General features: G+C 42.6%; 1 protein-coding gene across 1 annotated transcript in view; it reads left to right on the forward strand.

The window, feature by feature from the left end:
* Positions 1-12,543: 12,543 nt before the first annotated feature.
* The window catches only part of nt5dc2 (5'-nucleotidase domain containing 2), a 64,872-nt gene continuing 60,312 nt past the window's right edge, over positions 12,544-17,103 (forward strand). Inside the window, exon 1 of the mRNA XM_080181777.1 lies at positions 12,544-12,899. Coding sequence (XP_080037903.1) covers positions 12,644-12,899 — 256 coding nt within the window. The 5' untranslated portion in view covers positions 12,544-12,643. The remainder of the gene's footprint in view (positions 12,900-17,103) is intronic.

The following is a 17,103-nucleotide window of genomic DNA, read 5'->3' on the forward strand; positions in this document are numbered from 1 at the left end:
ATCCAACTCAATTGCCTGATTCCTCTCATATTCTTTGATCCCTTTCAACTCAAGTGTTATATCTAACTGCCTCTTGAAAACTACTTTTTGTGGTAGCAAATTCCATAGGCTGACCGTTCTCTGGATAAAGAAATATCTCCTCATCTCTATATTAAACGGTCTACCCTGTATCCTCAAGTTTTGACCCCAGCCATTGGGAACATTCTTCTTGCATCTACCCTGTCTAGTTCTGTTAGAATTTTATGAGTTTCTATCTGATTCCCTCCTCATTCTTCTGAAATCTAGCGAATACAATCCTAATTGACTCAATCTCTCCCCATACGTCAGCTCTGCTATCCCAGGAGTCAATCTGGTAAACCTTCTCTGCACTCCCTCAAGAGCAAAAATATCCTTCCTCAGATAAGGAGATCAAAACTGCCACAATATTCCCAGGTGTGGCCTCACCAAGGCCCTATATAATTGCAGCAAAACATCCCTGCTTCCTGTGCTGGAATACTATGAATTTGCCATTTGCCTTTTTTACAGCCTGCTTATCTTCAATGATTGGTGCATGAGGCCATCCAAGTCTGAATGCACATTCCCCCCTCCTAATTTATGGCTCTTCAGATAATTATCTGCCTTCCTAATTTTGCTACCATGAACAGAAATACGTTTGATTTGCTTCTCTCTATATAAGTGGTGACATATTTCCCAACTTGGAAGTTTTAGTGTGATCCAATTCTACATTATAACCCCACAGCAGATTTGGGGAAGGATCAACAAAGATCAAGGGGGTAATCGTAGTTGGTGTGGGGCAGACCATGCAATGGTCCGCTGACCTTGGGCAGGATTTTCCAGATTTGGAAAATCCCATCCAAAGTTTATTTGCACACATTCAAACTCTGAGAGGAAGGTAGCAATGTTGTCTCCTTTGCACTCATGCATTAAAAAAAGGGATAAGGAAGAGAAAGATTTACAGAGCAAAGACCACTGAGAAAATAATTATTATTTCAGGTGGGTTCTAGAGTTCTAAATCAAAGTTCAATGAGATTTTCTCAGCAGGCTGAAAACCAATACCGGTTAATTCACTTTTCATTTCACACAATGATGTAGGCATGCAGAAAGAGATCAGTTTTGTAGGCAATGGTATAGAAGTCCCAGTAGAAACTATGTAATGGGGCCAGGTCCACTGGATGAGGAATTCATGTGTTTGACTAATGATGGATAAAGGATTGGTTAGTTAACATGAATTAGATAGCAGGCCAGGGACTGGGTTCAATTCTGGCCTGAGGTAAACTGTCTGTGTGGAGTTTGCACATTCTTCCTGTGTCTGCATGGGTTTCCACTGGGTGCTTTGGTTTCCTCCCACAGTCCAAAGATGTGCAGGTTAGGTTGATCAGCCATGCTCAATTGACCCTAAGTGTCAGGGGGATTAGCAGGGTAAATACTTGGGATAATAGAGATAGGGTTTGGATGGGATTGTTGTTAGTGCAGGCTCAATGGGCCGTAAGGCCTCTTTCTGCACTGTAGAAATTCTATAATTCTACAAGATGTCTGATTGTCCTTGTTATTTATTCCTTGTAGTTATTGGCCATTTCATATTTCCTAGAATGCCATAATAAGGTCCTGGCTCCTGGGGAGCAGCCCTTTCCCAGGGAATGTTGGATGCTCTTGTTCTGATATCTTGGGGGGAAGTGGATTTCAGTGCTGGGGCAATTTGGCAGGGGGGGTACTAGAATGGTAAGAGCAAGCTGCACATTTGCACACACTCCCTGGAGAACATTCTCCTCATTTGCCAGCAAGCTCTTCAACTAACAGCCCGCAGTTTGTACAAGCCCTTGTGATTCTTTGCCCGAGGAGTTCAGAGAGCCTGCAGAGGGGCGATGTGGAACATGCTGCGCTCGTTCCCCACTGCCTCCCCCCCCCCCCCCCCCCCCCCAACGTGACCTCTCCATCCTGAGGATTTACTCAGCAGAGTTTCATAATTCTGTCTTTTTTTAAACAAAAAGCCCAGTCTAAATGATTGCTTTACATTTCAACATAAATAACCCAGCTGTTTTTTAAAATCGCTGTAGAGACAGACTTACCCTGAACAAAGTCACCTTGATGATTTCAGTTGTGTTTTTCCACTCTAAGGGGATTTGACCAGAGTCTCATGTCCATCTGCATTGCCTGCTGATAAGCTCATTGGCATTTGATGTGATGTGGAGATGCCGGCATTGGACTGAGGTGGGCACAGTAAGAAGTCTCACAACAGCAGGTTAAAGTCCAACAGGTTTATTTGGAATTATGAGCTTTCGGAGTATTATTCCTTCATCAGATGAGTCACACAGCGGCAACTTTGGAGCAGTGCTCTGAAAACTTGTGATTCCAAATAAGCCTGTTGGACTTTAACGTGGTGTTGTGAGACTTCTTATTGCACTTGTTGAGCCTATCAGCAGAGCTATCAGGCTCTGATTGGTTTCCCCACAGATACCGGCCAGCATGGAGCTCCCCCATTGGTTGGGCCCTGTGCCTAGGTATGGTATGTTTCATTGCACATCATCCTCTGCATCCAGGTCCTCTTTTTGCCTGCTTTTCCCACCATGTATTTGTATAACTTAGTCCACTTTATGTAGAAAATGTATACCACATCTATTACAGATGGCAAGTGATGGTGAAATAACCTTCCCCCCATCTTTCAAATCAGGATGTATATTTTAGAAGGAGTGTTTTGACCCCTTCAAGTGACTTTAGAAAATAGAGATGAAACAGGTCTTCTTGAGTTCTAATTGAGTAAAGTTTGTAGCTTAAAAGTTAGGAATATGACATGCCTTTTCTTAACACAACACGTCAAACATAAATGTTTCTAATTTATTAGCTACAAGTGTACATTGCGATGCTTGCGTAAGTTCAAAGTGCTATTATTTAGCAATAAATTGCAACCTCTTTTATTCTAATGATTTGTGTTTTCTGCTCTAGATAATGTCAGTAAAACATTGCTGTTTTCCCAGTATGTAACTTTCCATCACTCCACTCACAACCCCACTTGGAAGAGTCTGTCGTTCAGTATCACAGTTGTTGAGATGGGACACCTGTGTATTCGCGCCTGTTAGTAATGGTGTTTTGTTTTACCATTTAGCTACACCCAACACAAAGACACCATCTCAACTTTAGCCAATTAGAAACAAAATCAGATACTTCTGAGCAGCGCATGTTAAAATTGGAGTACGATAAAAACAATCTGTACTTGAGATAATGCTTAGAGACAAGTTTACACTAGAATTACACTGTTAATGCAATAAATCACATGGGTAGCCTCTACATTGAAATCCTTGCACACTCAGTTTATTGTCAACTCATGCAGTAAATAAATAACATCACTATTAGTTAGTATACCTAACTAATAGCCAATAGTTAATTGGCTATTAACCCCAACCTTAGCTCTCCATTTAAACTTATTTCCCCAAAACACGGAAGTATTAATCTGCTACAATCACATTGCTAAGCAATTGGGAAGCAATAAATGAATACTAATCATCAGCTCAGATGGCACGTCATAGGTGTGGTTTAACCTCCTTCACTTATTTACTTGCTTTTTGGCTAAGATCAAATGTAGTATCAACGTGCTTTGCTTGGTTGAAGTCATTAGGTTACACTTCAGCTTCATTTAAAACAACTTTTAAAAGCAGCATCTTGGTCTTTTGGCTAAGATACAAATGAGATCAAGCCTTGGAGGAGGAGCTATGCCTACTCCAATCAGCTTGGATCATGTAGATCAAGCCCAAGACAGGAGGTGAGAGCCCTGCCTTATCAGCTTGGATCAGGAATGTCTCAACATGTTGAGACTCTGAATTGGACTTGATTTGATTGAATTGGAATAAAAATTTTTTCAAAATGTGATTACATCCGCATTAGTACCTCTTTTAGTGTACCAACCAAATAAATGAAATCAAATTAACTTAGGGACAACTCAAAAAGGGCAGCTCCCTAAAAGGAGGGGAACCGCCTGAAACAAAAAAACAAAGTGGAAAGGAAACTTAAAACGTCAAATTAAAATGTGATTAGAGGGGTCAATAATAGACCTCTGCAGTGCCCAGCGGGCACAGAAAGTGTCAACTGTGCCCCCTGGACACCACAAGCTCCCTTTCCAGGGACGCCTGGCCATGAATATAGTCGCGGTAGAGGGGCAGACAGTCAGGTTGGACAACGCCCTCGATCGCCCGCTGCCTGGACCTGTTGATGGAATGCCTTGCTAGGCCCAGGAGCAGGTTCACGAGGAGGTCCTCCTTCTTCCCCACACCCACCTCTGCATCAGGCGACAGCCACGTTAGTATCAGCAAAAAAAAACAACGAATTCCCAAGGCATCGTTATTGGATACTAATGGGTATAACGTGCTGTTATTTAAAACACAATTCCAAGGTAACATTCCGTTTACCACAACTTTACAACAACTTGCTTTTCATTGTTACAATTCTCCTTAAAGAAGCTGACACAAGTTTTTCTACTAAAATTAAAGCAAAATATCTTTTCTTTTCAAACTGTTTTGCTGCATTGTATATTTTCTTATTTGTATTTCTGAGACATGATCGTCTCAGTTAAACCTCCATCTCCTTCTGGATCAATTAATTGCAATGCATTGATACAGGTTTCAATCGAACAAAATAAAAACCAGAAAAGGTTCAAAGCACTCAACAGGCCAGGCAGCATCTGTGGAGGGAGAGACAATATTAATAACCTGAAATGTTAACTCAGTTTCTTTGTCCACAAATGCTGCCCGAGCTGCTGATCAAAATGGAAAACGGAAAATGTTCAAAATTCCAGTGTCCACTGTGTTTCAGTGCCAACATGACTAATTCTACCCCTCAGTTATCAGACAAATATTTTATTTTCCTTTGGGTCCTATTCCCAGGCACCAAAAACTAGGTTCGTCCGTGGGATCTGGGCATAGTTGTTGCTGGTCTTCAGAAGGTGGTGCTGAGTTGCCTTCTTGAACTGCTGCAGTCCCCTGAGGTGTAGGTACATCTACACTGCTGTTAGGGAGGGTGTTCCAGGATTTTGACCCAAGGACAGTGAAGGAATGCAATATATTTCCAAGTCAGGATTGTGAGTGTCTTAGAGGAGAACTTCCAGATGATGATGTTCCCATGTGCCTGCTGCTCTTGTCCTTGAATTTAGATGGTAATGATTGTGGATTTGGAATGTGCTGCCTAAAGAAGCTTGGCGAGTTCCTGTAGTGCATCTAGCAGATAGTCTATACTGCTGCCACTGTGCACTGGTAGTGGAGGGAGTGAATGTTTGTGGATGGAGTGCCAATCAAACGGACTACTTTAATATAAAAGCAAAAAACTGCAGATACTGAAATCTTGGAGACAAGATTCCTATCATGAAATAAGAAAGTGGGCTACTTTGTCTTGGATGGTGTCAAATTTCTTCAGAGATGCTGAAGCTGCATTCATCCAGGTAAGAGGCAAGTATTCCATCACACTCCTGACTTGTACCTGATAGATGATGGACAGGCTTTGGAGAGGCAGGAAGTGAATTACTTGCCGCAGGTTTCATAACCTCTGACTTATTTTGTAGTCATGGTATTTATATGGCTTGTCTAGTTCAGTTTCTGCTCAATGAACCATCTTTAGCTCTTAATGACCTCCCCTCCATCATAAAGTCAGAAGTGGAGATGTTCGCTGATGATTCATAATGTTCAGCACCACTCACGACTCCTCAAATACTGAAGCAGTCCATGTTCAAATGCAACAAGATTGAGACAATATCCAGGCTTGGGCTGACAAGTGGCAAGTAACATTTGCACCACACAAATGCCAGACCAAGACCATCCCCAATAAGAGACACTTTAACCACTGCCCCTTGACATACAATGGTGTTACCATCATTGAATCCCCCACTGTCAACATCCTTGGGCCATTGACCAGAAACTCAACTGGACTCACGACATAAACATAGGGGCTATAAGAGCAGGTCAGAGGCTAGGAATACTACAATGAGTAACTCACCTTCTGACTCCCCAAAGCCTGTCCACAATCTACATGACACAAGTCAAGATTATAATGGGATACTCAATACTTGCCTGGATGAATGCAGCTCTAACAACACTCAAAAAAAACTTGAAACCATCCAGGACAAAGCAGCCCGCTTGATTGGCACCACATCCGCAAATTTCCATTCCCTCCACTACCGACGCTCAGTAGCAGCAGTGTGTACTATCTTCAAGATGCACTGCGGCAATTCATCAAAGATCCTTAGACAGCACCTTTCAAACTCATGACCACTTCCATCTAGAAGGACAAGAGCAGCAGACACATGGGAACATGGCCACCTAAAAGTTCATCTCCAAGTTACTCACCGTCCTGACTTGGAAATATATCGCCATTCCTTCGCAGTCTCCGGGTCAACATTCTGGAATTCCCTCCCTAATGGCATTGTGGGTCAACCCGCAGCACGTGAACTGCAATGATTCAAGAAGGCAACTCATCACTACCTTTTCAAGGCAACTAGGGATCAGCAATAAATTCTGGCCAGCCAGCAATGCCCATGTCGTTTAGAGTAGGACTGATTGTGGACAAGTCCCCAGGACCAGATGGAATGCATCCGAGGGTTCTGAAAGAAATGGCAGAGGTGATAGTGGATGCCTTGGTGGTTATTTTCCAAACGTCGCTGGATTCCGGGGAAGTGCCAGAAGATTGGAAAACGGCTAATGTTACGCCGTTGTTTAAGAAGGGTGCCAGGCAAAAGGCAGGGAATTATAGGCCGGTTAGTTTAACGTCTGTTGTAGGTAAAATGTTAGAATCCGTCATCAAGGAGGAAATAGCGAGGCATCTTGAGGGGAATTGCTTGATAGAGCAGACGCAGCACGGTTTCGTTAAGGGGAAGTCGTGTCTGACAAATTTACTGGAGTTCTATGAGGATGTGTCTAGGGCGGTGGATAGAGAGCCGGTGGATGTGGTCTTTCTTGATTTTCAGAAGGCGTTTGACAAGGTACCTCACAAGAGGTTATTGCAGAAGGTCAGGGGACATGGAGTTGGGGGTAGGGTGTTAGCGTGGATAGAGGATTGGTTGTCAAATAGGAAGCAGAGAGTGGGGGTCAATGGGTGCTATTCGGATTGGCGGTTGGTGACTAGTGGAGTGCCCCAGGGGTCGGTGCTGAGGCCTCAGCTATTTACCATTTTTATAGATGATCTGGAGGAGGGAACCGGGTGTATGCTGTCGAAATTTGCTGATGACACCAAGATTGGTGGAACGGCAAGTTGCGCGGAGGGTGTGGAGAGTCTACAGAAGGATCTAGATAGGCTGGGCGAATGGGCCAGGAACTGGCAAATGGAATTTAATGTTGGCAAGTGCGAGGTGGTCCACTTTGGTAGGAATAATGGTAGGAAGGATTATTACTTACATGGCGAAAAACTGCAGCAGGCGACGGTGCAGAGGGACCTCGGGGTCCTTGTGCATGAGTCGCAAAAACCCAGCTTGCAGGTGCAGCAGGTGGTCAGGAAGGCGAATGGGATGCTGGCCTTCATAGCGAGGGGGATTGAATATAAAAGTAGGGTGGTCTTGCTGCAGCTGTATCGGGCATTGGTGAGGCCGCAGCTGGAGTACTGTGTGCAGTTTTGGGCGCCGTACTTACGCAAGGATATTTTGGCCTTGGAGGGAGTGCAGAGGAGGTTTACTAGGCTGATGCCGGAGTTGAGGGGGTTGAGCTATGAGGAGAGGCTGAATAAACTAGGCTTGTACTCGTTAGAGTTTAGAAGAATGAGGGGAGATCTCATTGAGACATATAAGATGATGAATGGAATGGATAGGATAGAGGTGGAGAGACTCTTCCCGCTCAGAAAGGACAGTAGGACTAGGGGGCACAGCCTCAAGATAAAGGGGGGGCGGTTTAGAACGGAGTTGAGGAGGAACTTCTTCACTCAAAGGGTGGTGAATCTCTGGAATTCTCTGCCCGTTGAAGTGGTGGAGGCTACCTTGCTAAATATTTTTAAGACGCGGGTTGATGGGTTTTTGATAAGCGAGGGGATTAAGGGTTATGGGGAGAGGGTGGGAATGTGGAACTGAGCCACGACAGATCAGCCATGATCTTATTGAATGGCGGGGCAGGCTCGAAGGGCTAGATGGCCTACTCCTGCTCCTATTTCTTATGTTCTTATGTCTCATGAATGAATTTTTTTTTAAAAACCCAAGATCTAGATGGTGGGGTTTGGGAATGCCATTGAAAGTCAAAGAGACATTGATCAGATTCTCTCTTGTTGGACATAGTCGTTGCCTGGCACTTGTGTGATGGGAATGTTGCTTGCCACCTTTTAGTCCAAGCCTGAATGTTATCCAAGTTTTGCTGCATTTGGACACGGACTGTTTCAGCATCTGAGGAGTCGCGAATGATGCCGAATTTTGTGCAATCATCAACGAATATTCTCTCTTCTGAACTTCTGCTAGAAGGAAGGTTATTAATGAAGTAACTGTTGGTGGTTGGGCCTAGGACACTGTCCTGAGGAATCCCTGCAGTGATGTCCTGGAACTGTATGGCAGGTTTTGGAGCACAAGTCTTCAGTACTATTGCTGGATAATTGTTAGGACCTTCACTGTTTATTGATACCTTGTGGAGTGAATGGAATTGGCTGAAGACTAATGCTGGTCTCCTCCAGAGGGGGTTGAGATTGATCACCCACTTGACACTTTTGGCTGATGATTGTTGCAAATGCTTCATCCTTGTATTTTTCACTGATGTGCTGGGTTCCCCCATCATTGAGGATGTGGCAGGAATGATTTATTTATTGTGAAATCGCAGATTTGTCTATACCTTGCTGCTTGTACTATTTGGCATACAAATACTCAGTGTTGCAGCTTCATCGGGCTGACACCTCATTTTTAGATATGCCTGATACTGGACTACTCTCCAGAAGCGGTTGCATTCTTGGACACACTCATCTCCATCAAGGACAGGCAACTCAGCACTTCACTGTACCGCAAGCCCACAGATAACTTCACAATGCTCCACTTCTCCAGCTTCCACCCTAAACACGTCAAAGAAGCCATTCCCTACGGACAAGCCCTTCGTATACACAGGATCTACTCAGATGAGGAGGATCGCAACAGACACCTATAGATGCTGAAAGACGCCTTTGTAAGAACAGGATATGGTGCTCGATTCATTGATCGACAGTTCCGATGCGCCACAGTGAAAAACCGCACAGACTTTCTCAGAAGACAAACTTGGGATACGGCAGAGAGTACCCTTCATTGTCCAGTACTTCCTTGGAGCGGAGAAGCTTCTCCAGAGCCTTCAACATGTCATCAATGGAGACGAACATCACGCCAAGACCATCCCCACACCCCCACTACTTGCTTTCAAACAACTGCGCACCTTCAAACAGACCATTGTACACAGCAAACTACCCAGCCTTCAGGAAAACAGTGATCACGACACCACACAATCCTGCCACAGCAACCTCTGCAAGACAAGCCGGATCATCGACACGGATGCCATTATCTCACGTGAGAACACCATCCACAGGTACATGGTACATACTCTTGCGACTCGGCCAACATTGTCTACCTGATACACTGCAGGAAAGGATGTCCCAAGGCATGGTACATTGGAGAGACCATACAGACGCTATGACAACAGATGAATGGACACCGCTCAACAATCACTGGGCCGGACTGTTCTCTTCTTCCTGTCAGGAACACTTCAGCAGTCAAGGGCATTCAGCCTCTGATCTTCGGGTAAGCATTCTCCAACGTCGCCTTCACGTCACATGACAACTCAGAATCTCTGAGCAGAAACTGATAGCCAAGTTCTACACAAATGAGGACAGCCTCAATCAGGATTTTGCGTTCATGTCACACTATCTGTAATCCCCACGACTTGCCTGGACTTGCAAAATCTCATCAACTGTCCTGGCTGGAGACAATTCACACTTCTTTCCCCTGTGCTTAACCGTCTCTCCACTCACATTGTCTGCACCTTTAAGACTTGATTAGCTGTAAAGACTCGCATTTCAACCATTATCTTGTAATTGAGTTTGTGTCTATATATGCCCTGTTTGTGAAACAAATCCTGTACTCACCTGATGAAGGAGCGACACTCCGAAAGCTCGTGCTACCAAATAAACCTGTTGGACTTTAACGTGGTGCTGTGAGACTACTTACTGTGACTTTTAAAAACACTCAGGGATGGGCAGTAAATGCTGGCCCACCAGCAATGTCCACATTGCATGAGTGAATTTTTACAGTACACTAGATATGAGGTCGGTATGGTGGCACAGTAGTCAGCACGGATGCCTCACAGCACCAGAGATCCAGATTCAATTCCCAGCTTGGGTCACTGAATGTATGGAGTCTACATGTTCTCCCTGTGTCTGCGTGGGTTTCCTCCGGGTGCATCGGTTTCTTCCCACAGCCCAAAAGACGTGCTGGTTTGGTGTGTTGGCCATGCTAAATTCTTCCTCAGTGTGCCCGAACAGGTGCCAGAGTGTGGCAACTAGGGGATTTTCACAGTTACTTCATTGCAGTGTTAATGTAAGCCTACTTGTGATACTAATAAATAAACTTAATGAATTTTCTGGGCAACAATTGTGCTGGAATGTTAACCCTCAATAATCCCCTATTATCATTAGGTACTAAAGCATTTACAAACAGAAAACACAGAGCAAAATGTTTGGGTTACAAAATCTTTGCCTTAATTGAAAAAAAAGAAAATTTTTTTATTGTATTGAACACAATAAATGGAAGTTAATGAGTTGAACAATGTACAAACTGAAAATTAAAGCTGAAAACTAGCGCAGTTCTATACGATATCCATCTCCCCAAATGCAACCTCCTTTCATAAGAACATAAGAACATAAGAAATAGGAGCAGGAGTAGGCCATCTAGCCCTTTGAGCCTGCCCCACCATTCAATAAGATCATGGCTGATCTGTCGTGGCTCAGTTCCACATTCCTGCCCTCTCCCCATAACCCTTAATCCCCTCGCTTATCAAAAACCCATCAACCCGCGTCTTAAAAATATTTAGCGAGGCAGCCTCCACAGTGAGTGCTGTAGAGAGGTGGGAGGCTTAATGCTTAGGCTGCTGAAAGCAGGCTACCAATGGTAGACAAATGGATGATGAAAATTGAGAAGGACATGAGACCAGCATTGAGGAAAGCCAATTTTTACAGGTGTACCATAGAAAACATCCTTTCTGGATGTATCACAGCTTGATATGGCTCCTACTCTAACCTTGACCACAAGAAACTACAAAGAGTTATGAACGTAGCCCAGTCCAACATTCAAACCAGCCTCCCAACCATTTACTCTGTCTACACTTCCCACTGCCTCAGAAAAGCAGCCAGCACAATCAAAGCCCCCATGCCCCTTGGACATACTGGCTTCCACCTTCTTTCGTTGGGAAAAAGATACAAAAGTCTGATATCATGTACCAACTGACTCTAGAAAAAGCTTCTTCCCTGTTGCCATCAGACTTTTGAATGTTCCTGAAACAAGAAAACAGAAAATGCTGGAAAATCTCAGAGTTGATAAAGGGTCATCCAGACTCAAAACATTGTCTCTATTCTCTCTCCATAGATTTTGTCAAAACTGCTGAGATTTGCTAGATTCCTTTTTTGGTTCAGATTGCAGCATCCGCAGTATTTTGCTTTTATTTTGAATGGACTTACCTTATATTAAGTTCATCTTTCTCTAACCCCTAGCGATTACTGGAACATTACATTGTGCACCCTCTCCTTTCCTTTTCTCCTGTGTGTTCTATGAATGGTATGTTTTGTCTGTATAGGCGCTAGAAACAATATACAGTATCCCAATACACGTGACAATAATAAATCAAAAAAAAGAAAGCAGAGATCTTGGAGTGTTGTAAGGCTAGAGGAGGTTATAGGGACAAATAAGAGAGACTATGGAGATTTAACATTGGGATGAGGACTTTAAATTCAAAACATTGCTAGATTCCCCCCTCCCCCATTCCCACTTTTCAAACCAATGCAAATTCCAGGACTATACTGCTCTTGGACAATGACACAGATATTAGCACCTCTCTCGATTTTCTTTCCTATTGTTTTGCATTCGTACGATCATTTTATCTCTTTTTATAGAAGCCTCTCTCATGTTTTTGGTCACCTTTTGTTGTATCCCGTTGAGAACATTCTTACTATATTTTTTATATCCACGCTATTTTTGGGTTCCCTTTCAGTTCCAAGGAAGGCTTTGCAATCTAAATATTTTCTCTTCACATGTGACAAGGGAGTGTGGATTTCCATTTCTATTTCGGTCTCTCCTGTTTTGCTTGTTTTTATTGTGATTTATAATGGAAGGACCGATTTCCATAGAAATACTAATCCACTACCAGTACGTGCAGAACTGGCAGCACGATTTTTTCCCCCCAGTGGTTTCTGACGAGAAACTAGAAATTAACATACGCCCTCCTCCAATAGCCTGTGCAAAAGGGAGAGCTCCCAAATGAGATTGGTTCCCAACTGCAAAGGCAGGCTTTTGATTGGAGAATCCTTTGTCTGTGACAAGAGCTGTTAGCCAGATCCACAGAATACGATTAAAAAGCCCTGATCCTTGCAGAACAAGGGGCAGCTTGCCGCAGTCTGTCCCAGCTTAAAAGGCTTTTACTCCACACTGATTTACTGCACGCCCTGAACGCGAGAATTCAAACTGTAGCACAGCACCATGGCCAGTTTGTTCACCAAGTCGCTCTCTGCCTCTTTGCAGTGGAAAGCGACCAAGCTTTCCGCCGCCAACTTCGCCCTAGGTTATTGCACAAAAGGTGCTGATGTGCCCATCGATAGCTCCGAGAAGCGGGGTCGGGCGCCGCAGTACAGCCCAGAGGATTCTACTGAAGTCAGCAGAACAAACACAACAGGCAAGCTTGAGAACAAAACTTATCTGTGGGGTCGTTATAATGAGATGAAAAAATTAGTACATGGTAAGTTTCACGCTCATTGATCATGTTGACTGCATTGTTACTTGTTTTCTGGTAACATCTCATGGATTTGAGAGCTTTTCAGGTCTCTAACTTAATCTGAAATGTGAACAATAGTGTATGCGTTTTGTAAAAGCGATTTATTTACATTAGTTTTGATCTTTTAGTTTAACTATTTGTTTTAACTCCATTGCGGATTTGCATTCGTAAATGTTATTTAGGTGGGGTAACCAGCATGTACTATTTTAACTTGAAACGATGAGTATTTTACTGTTCAAATGTAAAATCTATAATTAACTTATTTATTAACAGCTCAATGTAGCGTGCTGATTGGACAGTTCCGTTTTCTAGTTAGGGGCTACACAAGATGCACACACAGACATATTGATAGCGGTCTAATAATTAAAATGAAAATTTATTTTATAATATTCCTTATTAAAGAATGCTGCATATCTCAGTGTTAGCTTTGGCTCAGTTTTAGCACTGGCTCAGTTTTAGCACGTTCACCTCTGAGTGAGTGTGAGACATTTAACATAAAGTGCTCACTTAACAGGCTCCTGGAAAACATAATGTTATGTTCCTGAGGGAAGTCTTCTGGAATATATTTTTCCGTACAAACATGTCCATTAACCTTACAAAGCTAAGAACACAAATAAGCAAAATACTATGGATGCTGGAATCTGAAAGTTGGCTGATCAAGCTGTGAAATCTTGTCTCACTTAGGGAAGTGGATTTTACTGGAGTTTGGATGGACTTTTTGGAAGATTATTAGGAGGGGCTTTTTGAGTAGTTTAGGTATTTGGAACATTCTTTGAGGGATTATTTGCAGTGGGTTAAAGATTTTTTTTCCAGTAATAGCTGCACTTTTGAAAAAAAATCTCAGACAATGCAGTCAACAGTTAATGTCCCTGTTCCATCCTCGATCTAGCCTGCATGTTAGGGTATTCTTTATCAAAGATGGCCATTGCCTCTTTCAACTTCAAGACTTTTTTTGTCTTTTCAGGTACCATTCCCTAAGAGGGTGTTGGTGTCGCAACATATGTTGATCTCTGCTTATGCTTGGCAAGACACTGCAGTGGTTTATCATATCTTCTGCAGGTTCTGGCTGACATGCTATTAGCAGGATTTGAAAATCAACCTGTTTGGCCACATGATAAACACATCTTTGTGGCAGTCAAACCTGGAGCTTCTGGCTCAGTTAGGGTGCTACAAATGTGTCACAAGACATTAACTTTCAAGGCATCACCAAATGATTCTGATCTGAATGTCTTAGTTGATTGTTCTTGCTCGTCAGCCTTCTCCCTCCCCCTTTACAGACCTCTGTTCCACCTCTTTCAGATCCTTGATAAATATAATCTCATGAGAAACAAGCAATTCTGAAAATCCTCTGTTTAGCTCCTCTGACCCCATTTTCTTGCCAATTTCTACAATTATCTCTTGGAGTTTTGGTTTCACAAAGCCTTTGGCTCTAACACAATGTGGCCACACCTTCCTCCACAACTGTTATTTTGGAGAGGTAACCTCATTATATGCCACAGAGATGTTATCAATGGTCTTCATGGTGTTATTATTCCAAAATTCTTTCAGGGTAGAATACCATCATCTTCAGTTTCCCTGAAGGCCTGGCCAAAAGTTCACCTATGGTAATAGGCCTTGAAAGTTGTAATCACCTCTTGATCCTCTTGAAGTGGCATATTTTTCTCAGAAGGACACAGAGAGACAACACAAAAAAAGTGAATTCCTAAATGGAGAGCAGGAGCAGAGGGACATGCTTATCCAGCAGAAGGAATTCTTCATTTGCAAGCAATAAAAAGAACTTGCAAAAGTAAATCAAAGAAAAATATTTAATAAAGAAACTTATTGTTTGGCCACACCCTGGGCCATACAAACTCCCAGTAACTCCCATCTGCTGCTTATTTATACTGGGTCAGCCGACCACATAATTTTGTCATTGGTTACATTTGTCTGCCAGGTCAGCTGACCCTCATAGTATGTTACCATTGGTTACATTATCACAGATCCAATGTTATCGTTCGTTGCATTCCATCAGAGTTCCCTTTTTTTTCAAATTATTTTAAGACAACCATCCTCCAGTATTCTTAACAACTTTCCAGTACCTGCACCTCTTTGAGTAAAACAGTCGGATAACTGCAGATTTGCACCAATCCACTTGAGCTTTGGAATTTCCTTGTTTTCCAACATTCATTTAATGCTGACCAATTCAATCCTCAGTCATTTTTCTGTTACAAGTTTTGTCAAGTGAACATTATCCCATAAAGACCAATTGTCCACATAACACTCAATTGGTACTCTCTTTCCCAATGTTGCCATGAAAAATAATTCTGCTAATGTGTCAGACAAATATATCCCATTATCCACCGCCTCCACTAATGCTATGGTTTAATCTGCCAATGTACTTTTGACTGTTTTTATTTTCTTTGCTTGCCAGGCTAAGAAGCAATATTCTCCTTACCTACCAAGAATATTATGAAACCGGCACTGATAGAATATCCATCTGGTAGATTGACATTTGAAGCATCACTAAACATAACTAACTTCCTGTCTTCCGGTTATCCTAGAGCTGGGACTTTAATTACATATTCCTCTAATTTTAGCTTTTTCAAAATTTGATTTGCCTGCAAGATCTCTCTGACTGAAGCATGTCTCAACATATTAATTAACTCTAGGACATTATAGCTCCCATCCAACCTTGTCTTTGCGCACAGCCAATTTAATTGTCTTATCATACTCCTCAACATTTCTGTTTCTTTTCCATTCGTTGGTTCCTCTTTTTCATCGACCTTTTTCTGGTTATGGGAATAGGATTAGTGCTATCTTGATTCATTGATATCCCAGATTTGCTTTGTCGAGCATCAACACTGAGATATCGAAAAGCACCAACTGCTTGACTTCCTACTTTAAATTCTGTCTTTAGTCTATTAATTACTCTCTTTTCAAACTCTTCTATGCCATCTCCTAGGAAATCATCAACATGCATCATGAAAGTTCCAGCTAATTTTCTTTCAGAGTTCTAATAGAATATTGCAGGATCTGCTTTTAACTGGAGACAGCTAGTTTTCAGCAGTACAGATTGTACAGAAAAATACCAAACCCTTGATGCATCACCCAATCCATATTTGCATTTATTCAGTTTCCACAATTGTCCCTATGCATTACCTGATTCTTTGGGTGGCTTCAAAATACTTTCCTTTGAAATGTTTTGCCCTGTAGAAATGCTGCTTTGATATCTATCGACTTACATTCCCAATTATTAGATGCTAGGACAGCAAAACAAAATTGTGTCACCTTCCCTGATGTGGGTGAATCAACCCTAATGTCTCTTCCTTCGGAGTGTTCATCATACTCACGGGCTACTAATCTGGCTTTTGCTTTGTAAGTCCCGTCTTGCAAAACTTTCTCTGTGCAAACCCACCGATGGAACAGAGCAGGCTGCCCTTCATCTGGTACCTTGGTGTACACCAAAACTCTTTCTGATTCTCCTTTTTTTTGGCCTCTATTATTTCCATAAGCTCCATTTTATTGGCAGCCGCTAACATTTCCCTATCCTGGGGACTTCTACCCCTATTACTGTCATTGGTTTGATTCCTAGCCTTCCTTGTTAAACTCTGGTCCCTACTGCTGTGTCTGTCCCTGCCAGGGGTGCTACTCTCAGACCACTGTTCTCCGTTAATACAATTTCAGTCACACGTTTTTGACTTTTTTCTAGGTTCACTGAATCATCTTCAGAACTTAAATCCTGCTTTTTTGGCTTCCATCTTTCCACCCCATTTTCCCAATCTATAGCTTTGGCTCTTGGACATTGAACCAGTGTTCATATTTTCCTGAGGCTTTTCCTGCTCTTCTGATTATAGTTGCATCCCTCCACTCACTTGATCCTTTGGGTATGTATGATACCACTGTGCCCACTTTGGGTAACTGAATCTTCTTTCACTCTTTATGATCAGGAGACCCTAAAAAGCATTTCAGCCAACCTTGGCCACAGACAGTGGATGTACATCCACTATCCAAAACAACACAGTTGTAAGGGTCTGTTATCAGGACACTTATAATTGTGCTCAACTTTTCTGTGACCAGAACAAAGTCTTCATGCTCCTTATCTATGTCAGTGTTGGTTTCTATGTATTCTGTATTATGTGTCGTTTCAAAGATAAGATTTCTTCTTTTTGGACAGTATACTATGTAGTGA

This window comes from Carcharhinus amblyrhynchos, chromosome 3 (assembly GCF_965287045.1).
Source record: "Carcharhinus amblyrhynchos chromosome 3, sCarAmb.v2.hapA, whole genome shotgun sequence".
Classification (NCBI taxonomy): domain Eukaryota; kingdom Metazoa; phylum Chordata; class Chondrichthyes; order Carcharhiniformes; family Carcharhinidae; genus Carcharhinus; species Carcharhinus amblyrhynchos.